This window comes from Rhopalosiphum maidis, chromosome 2 (genome assembly GCF_003676215.2).
Source record: "Rhopalosiphum maidis isolate BTI-1 chromosome 2, ASM367621v3, whole genome shotgun sequence".
In the NCBI taxonomy this organism is placed as follows: Eukaryota; Metazoa; Arthropoda; class Insecta; order Hemiptera; family Aphididae; genus Rhopalosiphum; species Rhopalosiphum maidis.
Window position 1 is genome coordinate 23795769 of NC_040878.1, and position 23124 is coordinate 23818892.

General features: G+C 23.4%; 1 protein-coding gene across 1 annotated transcript; it reads left to right on the top strand.

Moving 5' to 3' along the window:
• Positions 1-1316: 1316 nt before the first annotated feature.
• Positions 1317-5854, top strand: LOC113552742 (glycine cleavage system H protein). The gene is made up of 5 exons (XM_026955632.1): positions 1317-1722; positions 1802-1881; positions 4198-4261; positions 5367-5498; positions 5557-5854. Exons 1-5 carry the CDS (start codon positions 1620-1622, stop codon positions 5652-5654), a joined length of 477 nt encoding a protein of 158 aa, XP_026811433.1. The 5' UTR covers positions 1317-1619; the 3' UTR covers positions 5655-5854.
• Positions 5855-23124: the final 17270 nt, after the last annotated feature.

The window sequence follows — 23124 nt, forward strand, 5'->3', positions numbered from 1 at the left end:
CCGTCCATCCATGATAATACAGTAGAACGTTGATTATCCGCACAACAAAATTGTTGTACAAATTTATTTTTAGTTTAATTTAATTTAGTTCTATCGTTAGCTATGTTCGTTTTGTCGTGTTTATATTATATGAAATACGAGATTATTTTATTATCTACTATGGGCCTACGGTTCATTCTAATGTATCATATTATAGGTACGTTTTACACACAGTAAATTAGTTATTAACTTTATTTTTAATGCTTATTTGATTATCCGCACCCACTCGATCCTAATTAATGCGAATAATCGATGTTATACTGTATTTAGTTTTGGAAAATATGGGGGCTATGCTAATTTAAAAAGTATGTTGATTAGGTACTATAAATTCATCAATATTTTATACTTTGCAAAAACTGTTTTATTGTAATTACTAGATTAAATATTATTTACATAATTACCTCTTTAAGTTCTAAAAAAAAACATTTTTCAGGATTATTATGTGGATGTAGTTTGATAATTATTTTCAAAAAAATAATTTGCTTAATTATTGGCAATAAAAGGTTATTTCTCATTTGAAAAAATAAGTCTGTACCGTTACATGACATAGCTTAAACAATATATAACTTCTGTGTACTTGAATTTAAAAATATGGCTTTTAGGCAAAGTTAACGTTAAAATTTGAAAGTCCAACATAAATTTAACATTAAAGAAATAAGTGGCCATACAATACTTGTAAATAAGTATAGTCACCCTGTATACTATAGGTTTTAATGTACTTACCTATTATAATAAATAGGTATTTGAGCAAGTTCTTTTAAAAATTATATATAAATTCTACACTAACATAATTGATAATTCATATATCGTGTATATTAGAATATAATGAAACGTTACTACTTATTTAAAAAATCGAAACTAATATCATAATTAATGGAATTAGAGATTTTACTAACGCCATGTAACTTACTTATACTTCATAATATTTTTAAAATTTAAATTGTTATTTAAGTATTTTTTTAAACAAGTTTTTAAAATTACCGCCGATATCTGGGTATCTAAATGACGTGGGAGATTATAGTTAATATGGAATCTAAAATGTCTTTGAGATTTTAAATATCCAAAGGGATCCAGTTGACGTACGTGGATCTACTTGTCTCGGGATCTATGTGGTACGTAACCACGACTGTATACAGTTAATTTTCATACCACGGTAAAAGTATAGAACAATGTAAAAATGATCAGCAGCAGCAGCTGATCTGAATCTCCGATTATCAAGGAACGAACGCACCAACCTGAGGTTATTAATTATAATAATAATTACTATTATTGTTCTGCGTTGTTATGCGACTGTGCTAAAAAATAATAATCTAAGGTCGTGGGTTATATTGTTATATATAAGTTGATTAAACTGTGATAAGAATACCGGCCATCGGGTTTTCAGACTTGAAAAAGAAGTATTACAGTATGAGTATTACACATTACACAAGCACCCATTCAGTTTATGAGTTCACTACTTTAAACTTTAGTGTTTACAAATCACGATTAATGTCACATTCATAATTCATTGTTCCTATATTTAATTTATTTTAACACAATTGAGCCGCTTTGTTTAAATTTGAAAAATATTTTCTACAAAAATGATTAGAATTATTAAAGTAACTAATCAAATCTGGAGAAATGCAAATCATGCTCAAAGGTTATCGGCGAGTGTCTTGCATTTTTCTACTTCTCAAGTTAAAGGTAATATGCCTTTAGTTTATATATTTCTATACATTTTTATTTTAATAATGAATGCTTACCTAAAAACCATTGTTTTTAGATCGTTATTATACTGACAAACATGAATGGATTGATGTGAAAGATAATATTGGTACTATAGGAATTTCAGATTATGCTCAAGTAACTATACAAAAGATGATACATTTTATAAATATTTAAGTAATTTATTTAAAACTTTTATACAATTATACAGTAATCAGTAATTAGTTGATGTTTTCTTACTAAATTTATTGAATACGACAAAAAAAATTTTTGGGTTAAGAAATATTCGAATATAAAATATTAAAATATTTTAAACAATACAGTTAATTAAAATGAATTTTTCATTTTCAAGCTTAAAAATAATTGTCAAAATTAAAAAAAAAAACTAAACAAATGATTTGGAATTTTTTATTTAATTCCTTTTAATTCCATTTAGTCGTCCAAACACTTCATTCTTTCAAAAAAATAAAAAAATGTAATTCTGTTTTAAAATATTCATTGTATAGTAATCCTTTGTGTTGTATAACACAAATTAAAATCATAGAAGTGTTGAAAGTTCAAAACGTAGAGGTTATCAACAACTAGATTAATTTTTTCCTTTTTAAAATTAAATTTCATCAATTATTACATATTTTTCTCTTGAATTTATCTATAAAATTTAGTATGTTTATTAGTATTTTAATTAAATTAATTGATAGGTATACTTAATAATGATTACAGAGTGATTAATAACTAGTGGTACAAAAATTGTTAAGATTACATTATAATTGTATAATATAATTCATACTCATGGATATAATAACTAGTTATCAGTGTTGAATAAGTTACTTTTATTATTTTAGTTTACTTTTATTAATTTAGTTAGAAAATTTAAAGGTAACTAGATTACTTTTTATTACCAAAGTACAAACATAATAGTATTGCATTACTTTTGTATTCAAAAGTAAATAGTAAGAAAACATACCGATTCTGAGCATCCCTGTGTGATAATCAATAGAATTGATCGTATTAGGTGGATGTCTTCGTGTTGTGTAGGGATACATAGAGGAACCAACTGTTGTCGGGCCACAGCTCTTTCTATTGTTGGACAAAGTATAGTTACAATCATATTTCTTTTGTTATTTACTTTAAATGATAATATAGTTTCTAAATATTTAAAACTAAAAATTAAAAAAATTAAAAAAAATAATTTATGCATATTTTCATTTAACTTTATTTTATTTAATAATGACTCTTCAAAGTTGTTTTCACCTATTCATGATTTATTTGGTTCTAATAATCTAAATTAATACTTAGCTTGAAAGAAGCACTGTGTTAGATTTTAGAAGAGAGAAACAATTTTTATTTAAAGTGAGCTGCTGCCAGCCTATCATGAAAGTTGCCAAAAGATATAGTTCTATCATTTGTAAACCATTTTTTATTTTTTATTCTCTTGAAACTAAAAGAATATTTAATTTCGTTAATTTTTGTTTTATTATGCCCAAACATTACTTTCAAATCAATTAAAAAGAAATATTTTGTTTATAATTAATTAAAATTTTAATGTAATTAGTTTTTTACTTAAAATTACCTTTATGTTACTACCCAATACTGCTATTTATTATGTCTATTCATGCCATTTTTTCAGTGTTTATCGTTAAAAACATTTTATTCAAAACCCTATAGGAATATATTCTTGTTTTCATAACTTTTATTAATAAGGAATTACTGTGAATATAAATCTATTAAAATTATATATTTAGAAATATAATTCATAATATTTAGTTAGTTATCTACATATACTGATTAGTGATCATTATTTTTAATTAAACATTATATTATTTTCTTGTCAAAAATTATACTTTAAAATATTTTATTTTATTTTTATTGCATAAATAATACTGACTGTTTCTTTCTTTGTCCCACACATGAGGAACATAGAAATTTAGACGTGTTCTTTACCCAACATATCGATTGAACTAGTGAAGTGATAAGAAATCTGAAAACAGATTTAAATATATTGTTTAGTCTACTTGAAATTAACTTTGCCACATTTTTTATTTTTTGATCATAACTTCTTCAAAAGTTGAAATTATTAATTTTTAATTTCTTCTTTTTTTTTTTAATTAAAAGTAATAAATTTAAAAATTGTCAATCTCAAGTAAACTTAATGACAAATTTAAACCTGTTTTCAGATATCTTATCATTTTACTAGATCAATTGGTATGTTTAGCAAAAACATATCTAAAATTCTATGTTTTATATGTTGTACAAATATAAAAATGGTCAATATTGAATACCCTTAAAAAAACTATTATAATGAATAATGATGTTATATAATACTTCCAATACTTGATTTTTATACATTGTTATAAAATATGACAATAGAATATATTATAATAGTTAATAATCCTAAAAAATTGATATTATATGGATCATCATAGACATTAACTAATTATTTAAATTTTATTTTAGGATGCTTTAGGTGATGTAGTTTATGCTGAGCTACCTGCTGTTGGAACAGAAGTAAAAATAAAAGGTAAATAGATATTACATGTTATATCAATTGTTACTCTTAAATGAGGTGAAAATAAGTGATTCCCTCACTATTTTATCAATTTTGGTTTTATTTGTATTATTAAAATCAGTCAAATTTCACTAATAAGTGGCTTCATATAAGCATATAAATATTTCTTTCTATCATCACTTATTGTGATATTAACTTATAAGTACAGATTGTGTATACCTTAATGTAAAATAAAAAATACTTTTTTAAATGCCCTTTTTTTAATATTTTCTTTACAAAAATATTTGTACGTAAGATTCATAATAAATAGAACTGATAATTGTACTTTGTGCCTTAAAAACCTATTAAATATGTTTACAGTTATATTCTAATAATTACCAAAATGTGCTCAAAAAAATAAAAATAATAATAATAAATTGTAAAATTTTATTTTTAATAAAATTATTTCTTATATTTTATATATTGTACTGTAAATGATTTAAATTGTTTATAAAAAAAAGTAGCGTTGATTTTGGTTTTTAAATTTTGATAAACAACTTGAACCATGACAACCTAAGAGCGATACAAATTAATATTTTATCTAAAAACATGCATATATTGTATACCTATTTTATTATCAGCTCCCTCACTGCATTCCGATATTTAAAACCCTTGAACAATTATTATTTTGTGAAAATTCTCGATTCATCAAGTTAAAAATGTTTTAAAAAAATTATGAAATCCTAAATATGCTTTAAAAATGCACAAAATCATAAAATATGCCTTAAAAATGCAAAAATGTTGTATACAGAATCATTAGACCACGAAACAGATTTTGGTGTGAACTAGCTATTTTTTAAACCAATCAATAACTATATGCAAATGCATATAAATGTTGGCGTAATAATACACATTATCATAAAAATCTTTAAAATTTAATATTTTTTAAAAAAATTTACCTATTCTTGGGGATAAAAAAAAGGTTGCTTAAATTATTAATTCCTATTGTCTTATAAATCAACTCATATAATGTGTATTATCTCCATCTTCCAATTCTATTAATACTTTTGATGTCAATTTTATTTTTGCATAACTTAAAATTTGTACTTAAGTTTATTAAAAAAAAATATTTTTATAGATGAATGTGGTGCATTAGAGAGCGTAAAAGCTGCAAGTGAACTGTACAGTCCTGCATCTGGCAAAGTAGTTGAAATAAATTCTCAGGTGGAATCAAAACCAGCATTAATAAATCAATCTTGTTATGAAAATGGTATAATATACTATTGAATGTTCTATTAAATTTATAATTTTAACCATTTAATTTTTAGGATGGCTTTTCAAATTAGAACTATCATCTCTGGAAGAAATATCGAATTTAATGAATGAAGAACAATATGCTGAATTTATTAAACAGGATCACAGTTAGTTCTAAAATAAAAAATGTATGATCTGTTAGACAAAATTTACTAAATATAGAATGTTGTTTTACATTGATTATTACTGTATGTTTAACAAGTAGCTGAAGTATAGGTGACTTCTGTATATATTTTTTTATTTTCTTATTTAAACTTTGTTAATAATTTACTTAAGTTGTATGCATTTATCTAAATAAACTTATATATTAAATACATATAAATTTATTTTTAAAACTTTTATTCAATAAAAAAATGTATTAATCACAAATTGTTATACATATTGTTATGACCTAAACTATTTAGATTAGATATTATGTTTTAAATATTGTAAAGTCATCGGTCATAATTTATTGCTCTGTACACACAAGACACAGCTTAATTTTGATAACTTAAAATAAATCATAATGTTAATGCATTGTTTAATTGTGTATTGTGTCTACAGGTAATACTCAAAACCAATTTGTGAAAAATCTTGTGATAACTATGTGAAATTTGTTTATTGGTAAATATAAATTTGTGTACAAATACTAAAGTATTATGGGAGATTACCATTTGAAATATAAAATGTGTATATCAATATTTTTTCTTATTTATTAAAGATAACTCAAATTCTGTATGTTAAGTATACATTATTATAAAAATAAAACTTTTTTGAAACTGTTACTACTTAAAATAGGTTTTTGATGATTTATTATTTATAATATATTTACCATGATAATATATAGGTATAACCAAGGAATTACAAACCCTAACTATCACAGATAATCAAGTACATATTAAATATTACTCTATTATGGTATTATATTTTATACTACTCGTAATTCTAAAATAAACCATCAAATCATGAATGGTTTATTTAAGTTATGTTAAGACAAGTAGAATGGGATTATTTTTATGTTAATAAAATATTTTAATCTCTAACCCTATAAAACATGGTTGATATGTTTTTCATTATATCTTGGAATTGCATTGTTAAATCTAATTAAATTAATACTTACTAATCTTTCATAATTACTCGTCTTGTTAGGAAAGGTCTTAGATAAAGATTAGGGCTCTATATCTGTGAATACTATTTGAAAATTTAAATATTTATTTGTTATGTACCAATTTTAAAAAAAAAATATTTAAGCTATTTAAATGTAACGTCTTAAAATTATGTGTATAGTTTCAGTTAATTATATGCATTAATCACTATCTATAGGTTAGAATGTTATGGCGATTAAACCAATTTTAATCGTATCTAATTTGTTGGTCCCTTGCCGCCGGATGTACATTACAAATTTACAAAGGTAGTTAGAGGAGTACCAAGTATGAAGTACCTATTCGTCCTATCATTGATTATAAATACTATTTATGATCAATGGTCCTATTCAGTATTCATATTGCCTATCACAGTATCAACATGTCACGAATTGACTTTACTGCATACTAACTACTAAGCGTAATAGGTAATACATTTTATGCTGATGTGTACGTTAAATAACATATAGCAGCAATAGGTAGGTACTAGGTAAGAACTTAAAAATAATTCTGTTACATGCGTTTTTCAAACATAAAAAATACTCTTGCTTCTATACATAATTGTTTACATAAAATTATTAAAAATGAACGATTAATGTAAATCTTAATGTGGATTTGCGTTTTCGTGCACAACAATATTAAGTAATAATGAATGACAAATGTGTACTCGCACGTAATACGCGAATGAAGAAATATCTAAATTACTATACTTACATATATTATAATATACTCGTATGTGTAATAGGCAGTAAAAGCTGGTTATGAATGCATAAAATACAGACTCGCTGTTCTACCTGTATGATTCAAGTAATGTAACTTTGTAAAATCAAAACAGACTACAGAACATAATATATAACGTTCCAGACCATCGACGAATACTCACACTTCGGTGAAGATTTATTACTACGAGAAAAACCTGACCTCCGAAGAAGCCGGAAGGTTAAATAGGTACCTAAAGTTGTCTTTCTTTCATTACCGTCGTTCACGGATACTCGATAGTTGAGTCATTTCACGTTCAACTTTCCGATAATTAGGTGAGTGGTATTCATAATATTCATAATATTATAATCGTTTTCCCATTTTGCTTTTAAGTGTTTTGCGTATAAAATTATACGAGTACCTATAGGTAGATCAATTCATTTAATAATCATGTTTTATATTTTTTTTATTTGTAAGAATTTTAAGTTTAAACGAAGGAGTGAAGAAGCAAGAGGTATGATGTGAAATTTGTGGCCACTTATAGGTACCTACTTGATACTTCATTTATTTAAACTTAAAATACATATTAAAGTTGAACGTTATGTAGGTACCTATTATTAAGTGGTCACACACGATCCGTTTTATTATTCGTATTTCGTTCTATGTATTTTATTTAATCAGTTCTAAGCATTCAGATTTTCTAACATATATGTTGCTGAAAACAGTGAAAACTGAAGGACAATTCAGTTATAGGCACAACATGAAATATTCAATTGTTTTGATTTTTCGATCTAATGAGGCGACTCTTAAGGCGGTCTGTCATTAAATGTCTAAATTATTACGATGTAACTGATGTAAGCTTGCAAGTTTGTGTGGTTTGTCGGTTTGTGTATGCGCAATGTTTAGTTCTCTTTAATTCTATTTAACTTAATTTCAAATATATTCATAAGATGGATAGTAGCTAAACGAGTTTGTGCATGGGCCATAGGGTGCTTTAAGGTTTCCATTTAAAAATAAAATGTAATCAATTGTTAGATATAGATGTACTAAAATAAATAAGTTCACTAACCTTCAAATTCAGAATGATATATGGTCATACATTTTATTTTAAAAAAAGTCAATACTTTTCAAAATATGAGTATTAGATATTGAAAAAATCAGAAATCATATAAAACAGATTAATAACTAATTACTAATAATTTATAATTTTAAGAGCTACTGAACTCCTGAAAAATATTTAATAGATTACTTAATATACAGAACCATTGCATACAAAGATGCCCTTGTTTACAAAACAACTAATTATTTTAAATCATTTGAAGGTCCTAATAACCGGATACATCCACATTTTTTAAAAATCGTTTTTTTATATCGAAATCTCAAATCAATTTTTATAAAACTTGGTGTTGGCATACATTTTTAACATTATATAATTCAAAATAATATTAAATTACACATCTGTTGAAATTAATTTTTTTTTTTTTTGTTATATACCTATGTCCTATTGTAATTAAATTAATTCACTTTAAGAAATAATAGGTAAATACCAACTATATTTTTTTAAATATACTTTTGATATTTTTAGAAGTATAAATATTAATCATAGCGATAATAATAAAACAAAATGTATGAAAATGTTTACTAATTAATTATAATAATATTAATAACTATTAAGTATTAAGTAATTTTTCTTTGCATATTTTATATTTTTTTTTTTTGAATTTGAATCTGGACTTAATACTAATAATTTATTGAATTATTTAACCAACATCTATGAATAGAACCTTAGATCATATTGTCTAAGTACTAAATATTGTCGTTTATAAAACCACATATATGTATATATGTGTGTGTGTGTGTGTGTGTGTGTGTGTGTGTGTGTGTGTAAAACAGTCATAGATGACAGATATAAACATATAATACACGAGTTTAACTATTACAATATCATTGATGATTGAATGGTTTAATCCAGTATTCCAGTATAAAAACTGGTTTAAAATTTAAACCCGTATGGCCGTATATTATATAAACTAGGTATAAAAGTATATTATAAAATAACGTTAGTAAATAGGGAGACATATTGAACCATAAAAATTAAAAACCTGTTTTGGGTCCTTGATCAAGTATTTATAGATATATAGATAGACATTTAGCATAATTTTAATTTTTCATTGCCATAAAATTAGTTTACTGATAAAAAAAATACTTATCCTTACTTGATATTTCATACTTGTAAAATCTTATAATACAGTAAATAATAATTAATTAGTTATAAACTTATAACGTTATATATAAGTAAATACATTTAAACTATGGAATATAAATTAAATCATAATTATTAAACATTAATTTATTTATCTGTATGATAAATCTTTAATTTATTAATTAAATTACTAGGAACTTAGAAAAAGAATATATTCTATTTGTTTAGTTTTGTTTTTAAAAGTGAACAGTGTGTCCCAAAATTCTCGTATCACCTTTAATCGGGGCTAGGTAAATTAGTTCCGCGATAATTTGTGTTCATTTTGAAAGCGCTAAGTTGAGTTCCGGGTATAAAAAGGTAGTAGGTTAGTTGGATCTCTGCAGCTATAAACTATTGGCGCAACTAGGTCTAAAATATTGAAAAATTAAAATTTTAATATTTTGTATTTATTCAATTTACTTTTGAATAATTCTATGTTGTGGATGAACGATTAGTTATTACAAGTACAGTCTAAGACTCTGAGACACATATTAAATTACAAAGTACATTAAAAAAAAATAAAATTACGCTCAGTAAAGAAATACACTTAAGAGAAAAAATGACGAAATACTCGTATATTAATAATATTGTTAGATTAGAATTTTTAATTATTTATACTATATATTACTTATTTAGAACATAATATTATAAAAACCACATATATTTTAATTTATATATTTTTTTCCGGAACTTATCTATAATACTTTTTTTCCGGGACCCAATTTACCGAGATAATGTCATTTGGGATCCAATTTATCAATCCCGGTATCTCCGTGGAAAATACATTTATTTTTTTACGTTTTTTTTTCAATAATAAGTATAAAAATTCTGAATGGCATAAGATTCGATACTAAAATTCACAATTCTCACAATTATTATAACACTCTTTTATGCAATAAGTTTTTTAAATTAGATAGCTATTTTGTTGATCATATTTTTAAAACAATTAAAAGAAGAAATATTAAAATTGATTACAAATCGACCAAGTTAGAGCAAATTATGCTTTTGAATTTCTTAGAATAATAGTTGTCACCAAGCAAAATACGAATTGCATGTTATAATCAATTTCGATTGGAATACTGATTTTTTTCATGACAATTTGTGGATATATAATTATTATTGAAGCTTTCAGTAATCAATTAGGATTGAAAAAATTCAATTTTTGATAACCAGTGTTTTCACATTTCAATAATAATATATCCATTTCAGCCTACAATACTTATACAGTTATATACACATCTATTTAATCAAAGATTTTATTTGAATAGAAATAACAATAGCTGTATCTTATCGTTTACTGAAGACTGAACGACGAAACTGGTTACCTATAAATTTTTGAGTATTTTAATTATCGTGAAGTGTACCTAAAATTACGAAATGGGTTGTAATGTGTAATCTTTTATTATATATGCGATTTATAATAAAAATGTTACGTATATAGCAATTTTGAAAATTATTACTAAAACTATTCATTTGTGCTCTTTTTTTTATAGCTATCTGTGTCATACATATAGTACTATCGTCTTTAGCTCTGTATAACTTTTTTGTTTTGTACCTATTTGATTAAACATTTAAACATTTAACTAGCAAACTAACTATATTATTCTTAGAAATTCAAAAATATAATTTTCTCGAACTTGGTCCGATTTTATTCAATTTTAATTATTTTTTTTAACTGTTTTAAAAAATATTACAAATAAATTGGTAATTTTGAAAATTAAAAAAAACTTAATTGCATAAAAAAATCGAATCTTATGCCATTCAACCAGAAATTCCCTACTTATATGTAAAAAACGCATTTAAATATATTGATTTTCCATGGAAATACTAAGGGTGAAATGGGATTAGGGACACATTATATAAAATCGGTTAGTTCAGTAGTCGGCAACTATGATTGCAGCAGTCTACTCCAAAATTAAATTTAATATTTTTAGCTATTTCCTTAAATCTATACATTTTATATCTATAAATTATAATTTAAGGCGTCTGGGTAATATATTACGTCAACATTTTAAAAAAAAAATTCATTCTTAAAAATGAAGTTTGGATTTCTGAACGGTTGTTTATTGTTGATATATTGAAGAACACGAATAAAATTAATATAAAACTACAAAGTAAAAATAAACTTATTTCTGATTTATTGTGGTATCATATCAAGTCATTCGAAATATAAAGTTAAAATGTTTACGGTTTCATTTTTAAAAAAAAAAAATTATCATATTTTCTGCAGTTTGTAAACATTTTTTTGAATTGTCGACATTTTAATTTTCATCAGTTGAATTTTTTGAATCTATTTCGACACTTCAATATGATTTTAATAATCGCTTTCAAGATTTTAATCAATGTTCATAATATTTCAATTACTCGTCAATCAATGTAATATTGATGTCGAAAACGTTCCTGTTGAGTTTTAAATGAAAATTATGGATTTTTAGTCCCAAGATGTTCTAAAAAATACATTCAAACAATCGGTTTTACCTTTTTTTTTATGCTAAACTTGCTTCATAATTTTCAAAAATTAAAAATATAGATGCAAAATATATATTATTTTATGTTAAGATCTACATATATGTGTAAACTGGCCTTTTCTCTTATGAAAAAATGTAAAAACCAACACCAAACACGTTTAACAGACCATCTCCACCGTGTGTTAACTGTTAAGGCGTACATAAGTAATTTTGATATGAAAAAATAGTGAACAATATCCAATAATGGAAATTAATAAATTAAAAATCTTTAGAATAAGACTAGAAATTTTTAATTTTTGTCCGACACAGCTTGTGAAACTTTTTAAATTTTTGAATGAGGCCCCAGAGTCCAAAAAGGTTACCAACCACCGGTTAACTGATAAATTAGAACTATGTTTAACCATTCAAAATTAAACACTTAAAAAAAATAATATCTATAATAAGATAAAAGGTATAGTTACAAATTGTAAGATACTTACCTAATTTCGGACACGAAATAAAAACGATCTACCATTTATCTGTAATTTTATTTTTATAATTTTCGTTTAAAAGGAGTGACGTATCCGTGTATTTCCGCATGTTTGTATCCGTCTTATACAAATGCGTAAGGCTTAACACTTCAAATTTTACGTTCAGAATAATTCATTATACTCTGGTTCAAAGTGAATTTATTAATCTATTATCAAATATAATAATCAGTAAAAATGATAAGGAAAAAACATCAGGTAAAAAACAATAAGGTATTAAACGACAAAATTATGATTTTAAAGATATACACAAGGACAACGTAATTATTTTCAGCATCATATTATCACATTTTAATATTAACGTTTCATTACCACATTTATAGCATGCAGATATCAAGATTATTATTGTCACATTATTGTGATAGCAATAGACCAAACACTTGATCGTAATAATGTGTAACACAAACCATAACTTTATAGGTAAGTAGCAAAAATCTTTAAATGGTGAAAGAGACTAAAGTCATCCCAAACTTTTTACTACTATACGCATATATCTTATATTATATGATATTTTTTATTTATTATTAATTATTTTTATTCATTTATAATTTTTCTTTTTATTTTGATAGTTTGATGATTAACTTTAAAATTATATTATGTCTTAACATTTTAAAATTGTCAATTTTCTATTATTTGAGACAACACACGACACCATCTTAAAGCTCGATTCTCGAATATACATAATATAATTTATAGATCATGCTTTAATGATAAGATAACATTTCTAACACTTGAATATCAGCACTTATAATTAGTAGTCATAGTCAATAAAATAAAAATACATGCTATAGGTATTTAAAATTAGGTACCTTATTTATGTAACACGATAACGACGTATTAATTTATAGTAAGCATAATCAATTGCAAATTATTTAAATATCATTCAATATAAACTCACGATAAATCAAAGTTAGAAATGTTATTGTTTATAGTAAATAATTCACCAATAAATTTTTTTTTTTAAATAATTACACAAGTGCATGACAATTAATTGCGCTCATTATGCAATCAAAGTAAATATTGAACCACTAAAATATTTAGAGAATTATCATTACTACATAGTTTGTAGGGTACTTACTAAAATATCAATATGTATTTTTATGTCAGGACACGTCATGACTGTGACTAGAGTCATTGCTTATCTATACATGCCCACTTTCGAAGATCAAGTAAAGAAGCTGACAGAGGGCCCTTATTAATTTTTAATAATCCTAACCAAAAAATATCGGAGCATAGGTACTACTTGCGATCCAAATTTTATTTAATAGCATTAAGGTCCTGATCAAAATGTAAATAATAGGTCATATAGTATTGCCTATTGCTTTCCAGAATAACTTTTTTTGTAAGTCTCATTAATTTTTAAAAACCGATACTAAATAATAGATTATTTGAATGCATAAATATAAATCTTATAAAGTACTAAATAATATGTACTACAGTAATATAAAAAAAGTATAGACAATTTACGATTTATAATAATAATAATAATAATAAAAAATAATTATTTTATAAATTAGTCAATATTTGTATTCATAGTTATTTTATATTCTTTTAATACAAATATGCATTATGTTTTTTAGTGAACAGCTTCACAAGCATTTGTAGTTCTTTGTAATCAACTCGAATGTTTACACCATATATGAGTAGGGAATTTAGAATATTCGAAATTCGAAAATATAGTCATCAATTTTAAAGTCAATTAATAGAATATTAATAATCGTAATTCATATATTTATTTATTTTTGTTAATAGTAAATAATTAGTCAATAGATAATATTTATTGAAAAATAAAGTTTATTTAAAATTGTTGGTCTTCCCATTTTAATATTATTACTAATAAAATGTTTCAAATTTAATGTGTCTTCAATCATAAAAATTAGATTAACAATATACATTTTAATATCAAAATGTGTATTGGTACCTATTTTACTTAATACCTAGTTGATATGCAACGTTTTATTTTCATATGTATTCATTAATTGTTTATCTATAAATGTATGTTCTTGTGTCCTGTTTCTAAAAGTTATTAAAATACCTGCTTATTAGTTATTATCAATTTAATATAGCCAGAATTCAAGGTAATTTTTTTTTACTTCAATATATTTATTTATTCAACATTATGCTTATAATAATGTTGGAGACGTGTCAAATTTTCATATAAACACGTTATCACTAATTTTGCTTCATTTTTTATTTTTTTAGTAAGTAGGTATTTTTATTTAGTACTCAGTTATAATAAATATTAAATTAATGTTTAACTACTTGTATATTTCTTAATTAATATTTATATTTATATAATACAAAACAATGTATGTATAAAACAATATAATTAAAAAATCATCACTTTCTGTTTTAAATATTTTATTAAATTTACTTTTTACCATTAAATACTATATATATACATACAGTATACTAGTACATATATAGTATAGTAATGTGAAGGCAGTATCAAAATAACCTTCGTGATAAACTCGACCAAAACGTTCAAAATGTATAGTTTCCTAACGTATAGGTATATCAAACAATAAATTATATTATATTATGTTCGTTCAGTTTTCTATGAAAAAATATAACATAATAAGAGTTATGAACTTATACATTAATATTTAACTCGGGTCATTGAGTTAAAATAATTGTTTTATATATTATGTTCAAGCTTCATTCAAAGGTCTAAATATTTATAGGTTAAAATAATTATGTATATATTTTTGATATAACATACTAATAAATAATAATATATTTATATAGCTTAATGGTTATGTACGTTAACGTTATAACAGAAAATATAATATTTTGTATTTTTCATTGAGTTAAAAGACATAACATTTTTATTTTTTTTATTAGTTATTACATGGACTAAAAATAATTTTAGACTGAATAACAATTTTTTTAAATACTGTTAAAAAGTTTATGAATGGATAAAAATACTATAAAAATCTTGTATAAGATCCTAATTAAGTTTTACTTGTATTTGTACAACATTATAAAAATGCATTGGTTAAATTTTTTTATATGCATTCACATTTTTATTAAATGCTTTAAAATCATGACAATTTATAATCTATAAGTATTTTGTAGTAAAAAATGTGTAAGATCTTCAATTTATATAACTAAGATATAAAAATTGAATATAATGTTCCTCGTAAGTACTTCATACCATCAGGGCTAAAAAGTCTAAAAAATATACAAAGGCTATTTATATTTGTAGTTTAAATTTAAACAAATTTATGTTTTTTAACAATGAATAATGATGTTAATTATTTTATTATTGTTTTCGTGGGGTCATAAAACTTTTATATTCTATACTAATTTTTTTATTCGCAATGAAATTTTCTAAAATGTAGATTAATTTTAATATATTATCTATTTATATACTATGACTCTATTTTCACTGTTTTAGGGTGTATAAAAATCAATAGTAATAACTAATAAATACCAATTATTACTTTAAACATTTAAGCAATTTTATAGTATGGTATAAATAATAAATATATAATGTTATTATATTATATCATAATAATTAAATACTAATAATATAATAAATGAAACGGTTTTGTAAAAAATTGTATCAACCTAACGTAATACTAAAAGTAAAATAAATGACTCTAATAGCTATATCATAAAATAAATTTAGTGGTACGGGCTGACAGACCCTCTCCGGTCCAAATCGTTTTTCGTGAGCAATAATATGAAAGCGGTACCCACTTCTTACCTATTTTTTTTTTTGAGTGTTTGTTAAGGTAAAATTTTAATGATATTGGATATTCAAACATAATAATACAACATTATTGCTGTAATATACAGTAAATCTATAGAAGCGATAACACATAACCTACAAGGTCACTTTAATGTATTATCAACTTAGTGTAAAAACTGGAAGATACAAATACCAACACATCAAAAAGCATAGCAATCATTTTCAGCCTTCGTCATTATTCCACACTACTATCACCAGAGCCGTAACTAACTCATTTGACGCGTGAGGCAAGTTTGAGTATATGCGCTTCCCTTCCGTAAAAAAAATCTCATTTTGAAAATGTTAAACTATTATATATTTGTTTATTAGAGAAGTAATCAACTAGTATTTATTTTAAAATTCATTTTAATTGATACATAAAAAATAAATCTCATAATAATTTATACTCTTTTTGTGCAAACGTCGTTTGAAATTAATTTTTTTACTTATCTAGTATGCCTCTTCAGCAGTCTTGTAAAAAAGTATTAAATACTGCTGTAATAATAGTGTATTCGCATGAAAAAGTATTAAAAATATTTTTAAAATACTCATAAAATAATGTATTTTACGAATACTCACAAAGTATTTTTTTTTAATTTTTACTAATCTACCGTACCTACTTAATACTGTACATTTTAAACATTTTACGATCAATTCTCTGAAGCTTTTAAAGATAATAGCATGTTGGCCCAAAACAGTTAAAATATATTCTTTTATAAAGTCAATTTTTTTCGAAATTTTTATCTCAACTTTTTTTTTAATATTTAATATTTTACCATTTATTTTTATAAGAAATTGATATAACTTATTTATTTATAATATTTAAATACAAGTATTAAGTATGAAAAATTTCTAAAATTTCTTCATAATACTTAAAAATATTTAAAAAAAATTGTATTTGGAATACCATAAAAATACTTCAAAATGTATTTAAATACTAGTTTCCAAATACCTATATTTGAATACTTTACAAGACTGCTCTTAAAGTCTTAAGTGTTTTGTCCCTGGATATAACTCTGGGTTACCCAAAAAAAAAATAAAATAAATAAACAGCAGGGAATAAAACTGCAGAAGACGTGATCTTAAAGTAAGAATAAATGCTAAAATGCATTATGTGCCATACAAACTTTAGTACGTTATTTGAGCCCTCGTCGGGAGTTAGCGCTCCCGGCGACAGTTACAAGTAGTGTAATTGAATACTTAAATATTTTTTTTTAAGTAAGATATTTTTAAATGCTCCTTAAATACTATATATCGGTAGAATAATATTTTAATTTACACAATTTATCAAAGTTTAGCGCCTCCATTTCATTGGCGCCCGAGGCAAATGCCTCAGTCGCCTCACCCATGTTACGGCCCTGACTACCACCAAAATTCAACAACGCGACCATACTTTAAAAACCGACAGTCAAACACCTCAGAGTCACACTAGATAAGAGGCTGACCTGGTGGCCATATACTTATCAACAAAATAACAACATGCATATACTGTTATACCACTGCCTATCGATGCTATTTCCAATAATAAACAAAAAATTAGGTATTCATATAAAATGTTCATTCCTAATATACAAGCAACTTCTACTTTCATAAATTACTTATGAATATCCAATCTGGGGAAATGTTCGACTACACATTCAAAAAAGATTATTTAATATATTGAAAAATTATTTCAAAAGAAGGTTTCAAGAGTTGTTACAAATGCTCCGTGATTCGTAAATAAACATAAAGACCTCCAAATTAATAAAATATAAGATCACATAATGACAAAAACTTTATCAAAAATGTTCATAATTCAATACATTCAACAGACTCACTAAACTACTATATATACCTCTATATCCATCCGCCACTTCAACGTAAATTAAAATTTTAAAACGCGGCCGCCTATACGACCTCACAATTAGTTATATTCTATACGTTTATCTTGAATACGTCTATTAATTTTGATGTTTTTATTTTTTATTGTTTGTTCAATAATTCGTATATAATATTTATCAAATATTCATGTAAATCGCCTATTTACACACCTATTAGTATATTTATATCTATATTAGATTCATATATTAATATTGTTAAAATAGTCTCAAACTTATTATTCTATATTATCCATAGATATAGATAACATAGGCTAGAAATGTCTTATCTTACATAAAAAAACAAATTTAGTTATTTTGTTATTATTCAAAAAATATTAAATGCAACCTTGTAACCTAAAACGTTCCACCATAAAATAAAAATTATATAATGAAATAAAATATTATATACATAAAAAATATTTAAGCTAATTTTTAGCTATATTTATTGGAATTTAAAATGCCTGAACTTTTTTTTAAGTATTTATAAAAATTTTAGATTCTGGATGGAGCGATGATGAAAGTAATGATTTTACAATAATGTGAGTGACTTTATTTTTGTGAATGAACATATGATAAGTTGCTGATAAAATGTTTCAATTTTCAACTTTTGAGGGTGGTTTTGAATAAAAAAATTGAAATTTATTTGTACCTTACACTTTAGAGAGGTTAAAATCAAAAATGTGTAATATTTTTTTTTAATCGGGAAAAATAAGCAGAAAATTAAAGAAAAGCAGACATTTTTATGTTAAACCAGATTTTAACTAAATTGATATCTTTATTTTGTTATTTAAGTAATTAAAAAACAAATAATCGCAGAAATTTCAAATTACAAATACAATCATTTTTTACATATTATTGTATAATTTTCAAGGTATTTTGAATTTCTTGATCCGTATAATATGACATACAACGACAATTTTTCTTTTTTTATAAATGTCAATAAAAATTTATAAATTAGTAAAAATACTTAGAAATTTATGGTTCCTAATAAGTGGTTAATTTTCTAATTAAAAACTATCGAAAATGTACAATTACAGTATTTTTTTAAATTTAAAATGTTGACAAACTTCGTGAAAATATCGAAAAATGCTAGTTATATTGTAGTTAAAAATATATAAACAACTTTCGATTTATACTTATAAGATTTTAAAATTAAATTAAAGGTACTTTATAAGATTTTCAATCTATATAAAAAAAAATTTAAATAAACTTTTAATAAGTTTTTGAAATTCAAATATTTACAAAATTGGATATTCCTTGTACATTAGTTATTTCTTTCCAAATAATTGATATTTTTTGTTATAAAATTCAAAACATTTTGAGCTATGAATAGACATTCCAAATTTTTATTTATTTTTATAAATATCGATACAAAAATTATACAGCAGGGTCGAAATTTTGAAAACTTTAACATAAAATTTCACATAAGTTGTTCTTATATCTATGTAAAAATATTAAAAACATATTGGCATAATTTGTTTATATGTATTTAAATCTAGAATTTTGACGAAATTTATCTTAAATCATCATAAAAATTGCAAGCTATTTTTCTTAGAAATTAATAAAAACTTTTCTTTTTATATCTAAGTTTTGGAAATTTAATGCAAGGTTCCTCATCAGTAGATTATACCGAAACCATAAAATCCAAAAAATTTAGAAATAATAATGGTGTTAAATATTTTTTTATATAACAATTATTCGTGGAAACTTAAAACTTTATGTATATTAATATATTATGATTAATATATTTTTTATTATAATGATAAGATTTCAACATTCAACAAGGATATTATAATACCTCCACAATTATTAATTATATTATTATGAATTTTACTATACATATATAATGTAATTTTTGATTTATTTTAACATAATATATATTTTTCTATTTTTACTGTTTTATGATATTTAAAGAAAGATAACATTTAATTTCGAGTTATATACTTATCTATAGACTATAATCTACATTTTTATAATATACGTAGTATATATATATATATTATTAATTATTATAATAGTTCAATATTACATTATCCGAGATAAAAATATGTTAACTTACCGTAATACCAAAAGTAAAATAAATAGCTTTTAAAGGTATTATATAAAAAAAAACTTATCACGAAATATGTTTAATGATATTATAGGCAATATAGATTGACTAACTGTTTCCGCTTAGAATTTTTTTTTTGTGTACCTAAAATGATATATCATTGAATTTAAATTTAATGCACCCATAAAGTGATCCACTCGACACCTAATGTATAGAAGAGCGGCACCCCCTCTTTTTTAGTATTAGTACATATAGAAATTTATAAATATTAAAAATACATGAGTATGTTTTATTGTATGAGTATGTTAGTGCTTAAAGTTTGAAATTTGAAAAATTCTTAAAATTTGTTTTTATTGTATTAGGGTTAATAATTTAGTACAAGGTTAAAACGAGCCTTTTTACATATTATGCATCATTCTAAAAATATCGAAAATACATAGGCACAGTGTAAAAAAAAACTTTTAAAATTGATTATTAATAGTAAATAACGATTTTTGTTATTACATATGTTGTTGGAAATGATATTAATCTAAAATTGAAAATTTTTAGCATTGCATGTAATATTATTTCCTATACCTATATAATACAGTTTTCAAAAGACACTAATTAGTAATTACAAGATATTCATACCTAGCTTCTTTTAAGCATTTTTAAAGTACCTACGTCAATATTCAATTATAAGCTAAAATCTATTCCTACCAAAAAAAATAAAAAATTAATGCAAATTTTAGAAAACAATGTGTGATATTACACTTTTTGAGTCGAAAGGACAGTCGTGGAATTAACTTAGAGGACATAGGCAATTCATTAGCTTCTAAAGAAACTTTTCGGTGCGTATTTTTTTCATGATTATAGATTAATTAAAAAATTTAAAAAACCCTTATTATATTGGTATTGTTTAAAAAAACTTTGAGATATTATATTATCTCAAATTGACTAAAAAAAATCGCTTAAACTTGATTAAATTAAATTTATCTTGCAAATTTTATACTCAAGAATGCTTAAAAATACTTGCAATTCGATGTGGCCAAAGTTCAAAAACTTCTGTGAAGTACTGTTAACTTTTTTTTCAGAAAAGGTTATTTGGGTCGATTGATTTACAAATTTTAAATTTATAATTTCAAATACTTAAAAATTAGTACATTTTAACACGATTAAAAACTTGTAAATGACAAGACTTCTAAATTTCAAAAAAGTAAGTAATAACATTTAATTTGATTTTGAAAAATGATTTTTCATTTAATTAAAATTTAACGATGTATTAAAGACGTTTATTAAAGTTGTCTTAATCAGCTTTTTCTAATCAAAGAGTGCTACTTAAAATTCGTATTTTTATTGGAAATTTAATAAATTAAATTAAAATAAACTTAATAAACATGAGATAAACTAAAGGAGTCACTTTAAGAATCTTCTTTTAATCATAGTTTATTGTCAAAAATTACGAAACAAAGTAAAATTTCTTCATTTTTAACAAACTCAATTCAATTATTTTAATTTTGTTCAATATTCGGAAAGAAATTATTTATTTATAGGTACGTTTAAATAGATAAATATAAAACAAATAATCGATCTAAAACCAGATAAATAATAAAGTATACAATATAAATTATATGTAAATATACTATATAGGCCCGATTTGGATTAGATATTTTTATATAAAGTATGTATAAAGTTCAAATGTTATCTAATTTTTTTAACGAACTGAAAGTATACTACATAATATTGCATATATAATATATTATATGTACCTATGAATCTATACCTACGTATATATTACATAAACATTAAGTTTCCTGGTTTTTTTTTTTATATATATAATATTCTGTGGGAAAAAATTATAACTATTGTATAATTCGTTTAATTTTAATTTTAATATCACCGAGGCGTATCTATACCTAATGATTACCTTGTCCTAAAACCGATCCTGAATATATATGTTTTTGAATATGTTTAAATTTGAACGCATTAAGTATTTTGTCATTTAGATATCACACTGGGACTGTTATTTTAGTTTTAAATAATTATATAGTATTTTTGTTTTTATTTATTTTATAATTAGTCAACTAGGTTAAATGGGTAATAAATACAAGTTTTATAAAATATGATTAAATATATTCTGATATAGTTTCAAATTTGATCTGCAATATATCATATAGCATATTTTATATTATTACTACCTTTCATAAAGCTGATTATATGCCTACGGTTATCATTTGAAAAATCAAAATGTATAATTTATTATTAGACACATTATTATAATACCAGTAACCAGTTATAATATTATTTCACGCAAAATTGAATAGTTTATTCGATCGTGAGTTAATAAGCGTTTTTTACCATGGAAAAATAAAACACAACTTTATTTTATACATTAAATAATATTATAATTATAAATTAATACATTTTAAATTTATTGCAGTTTAATACATTTTTTAGTTATAAAACATTTAAGATCAAATATTTTGATTACAATTTAAAAAATTGATATGCTATTTTACTATCGCAAGTCAATTGGCTAATAAATGTTAATGATTAAGTAATTAAGTATATAATTTTGTCATTTAATATTTTAAATTTTTATCGTACAACAGGAAGTAATCGTGTTTCCCAGGTGTTATTATGTGTTAATTGAATTTAAAACAAAAACTCAAAACCTGGAGAACTCGATGTAACAATCTTATAATTCCATATTTCAAACATCCATCTATAGGTGTATATATATATAATATATGACATATTAAAGGACAAGACGTGTTTCAATAATATCATTTTTGACTTGATTTCCTGTTCAATGTAATCATATCAAGTGGTGTCTGTAGGGCTTGTATATTGTTTAAAATTTACGTAATAAATATATGAAAATTTTAGTCAAAGCAGCAA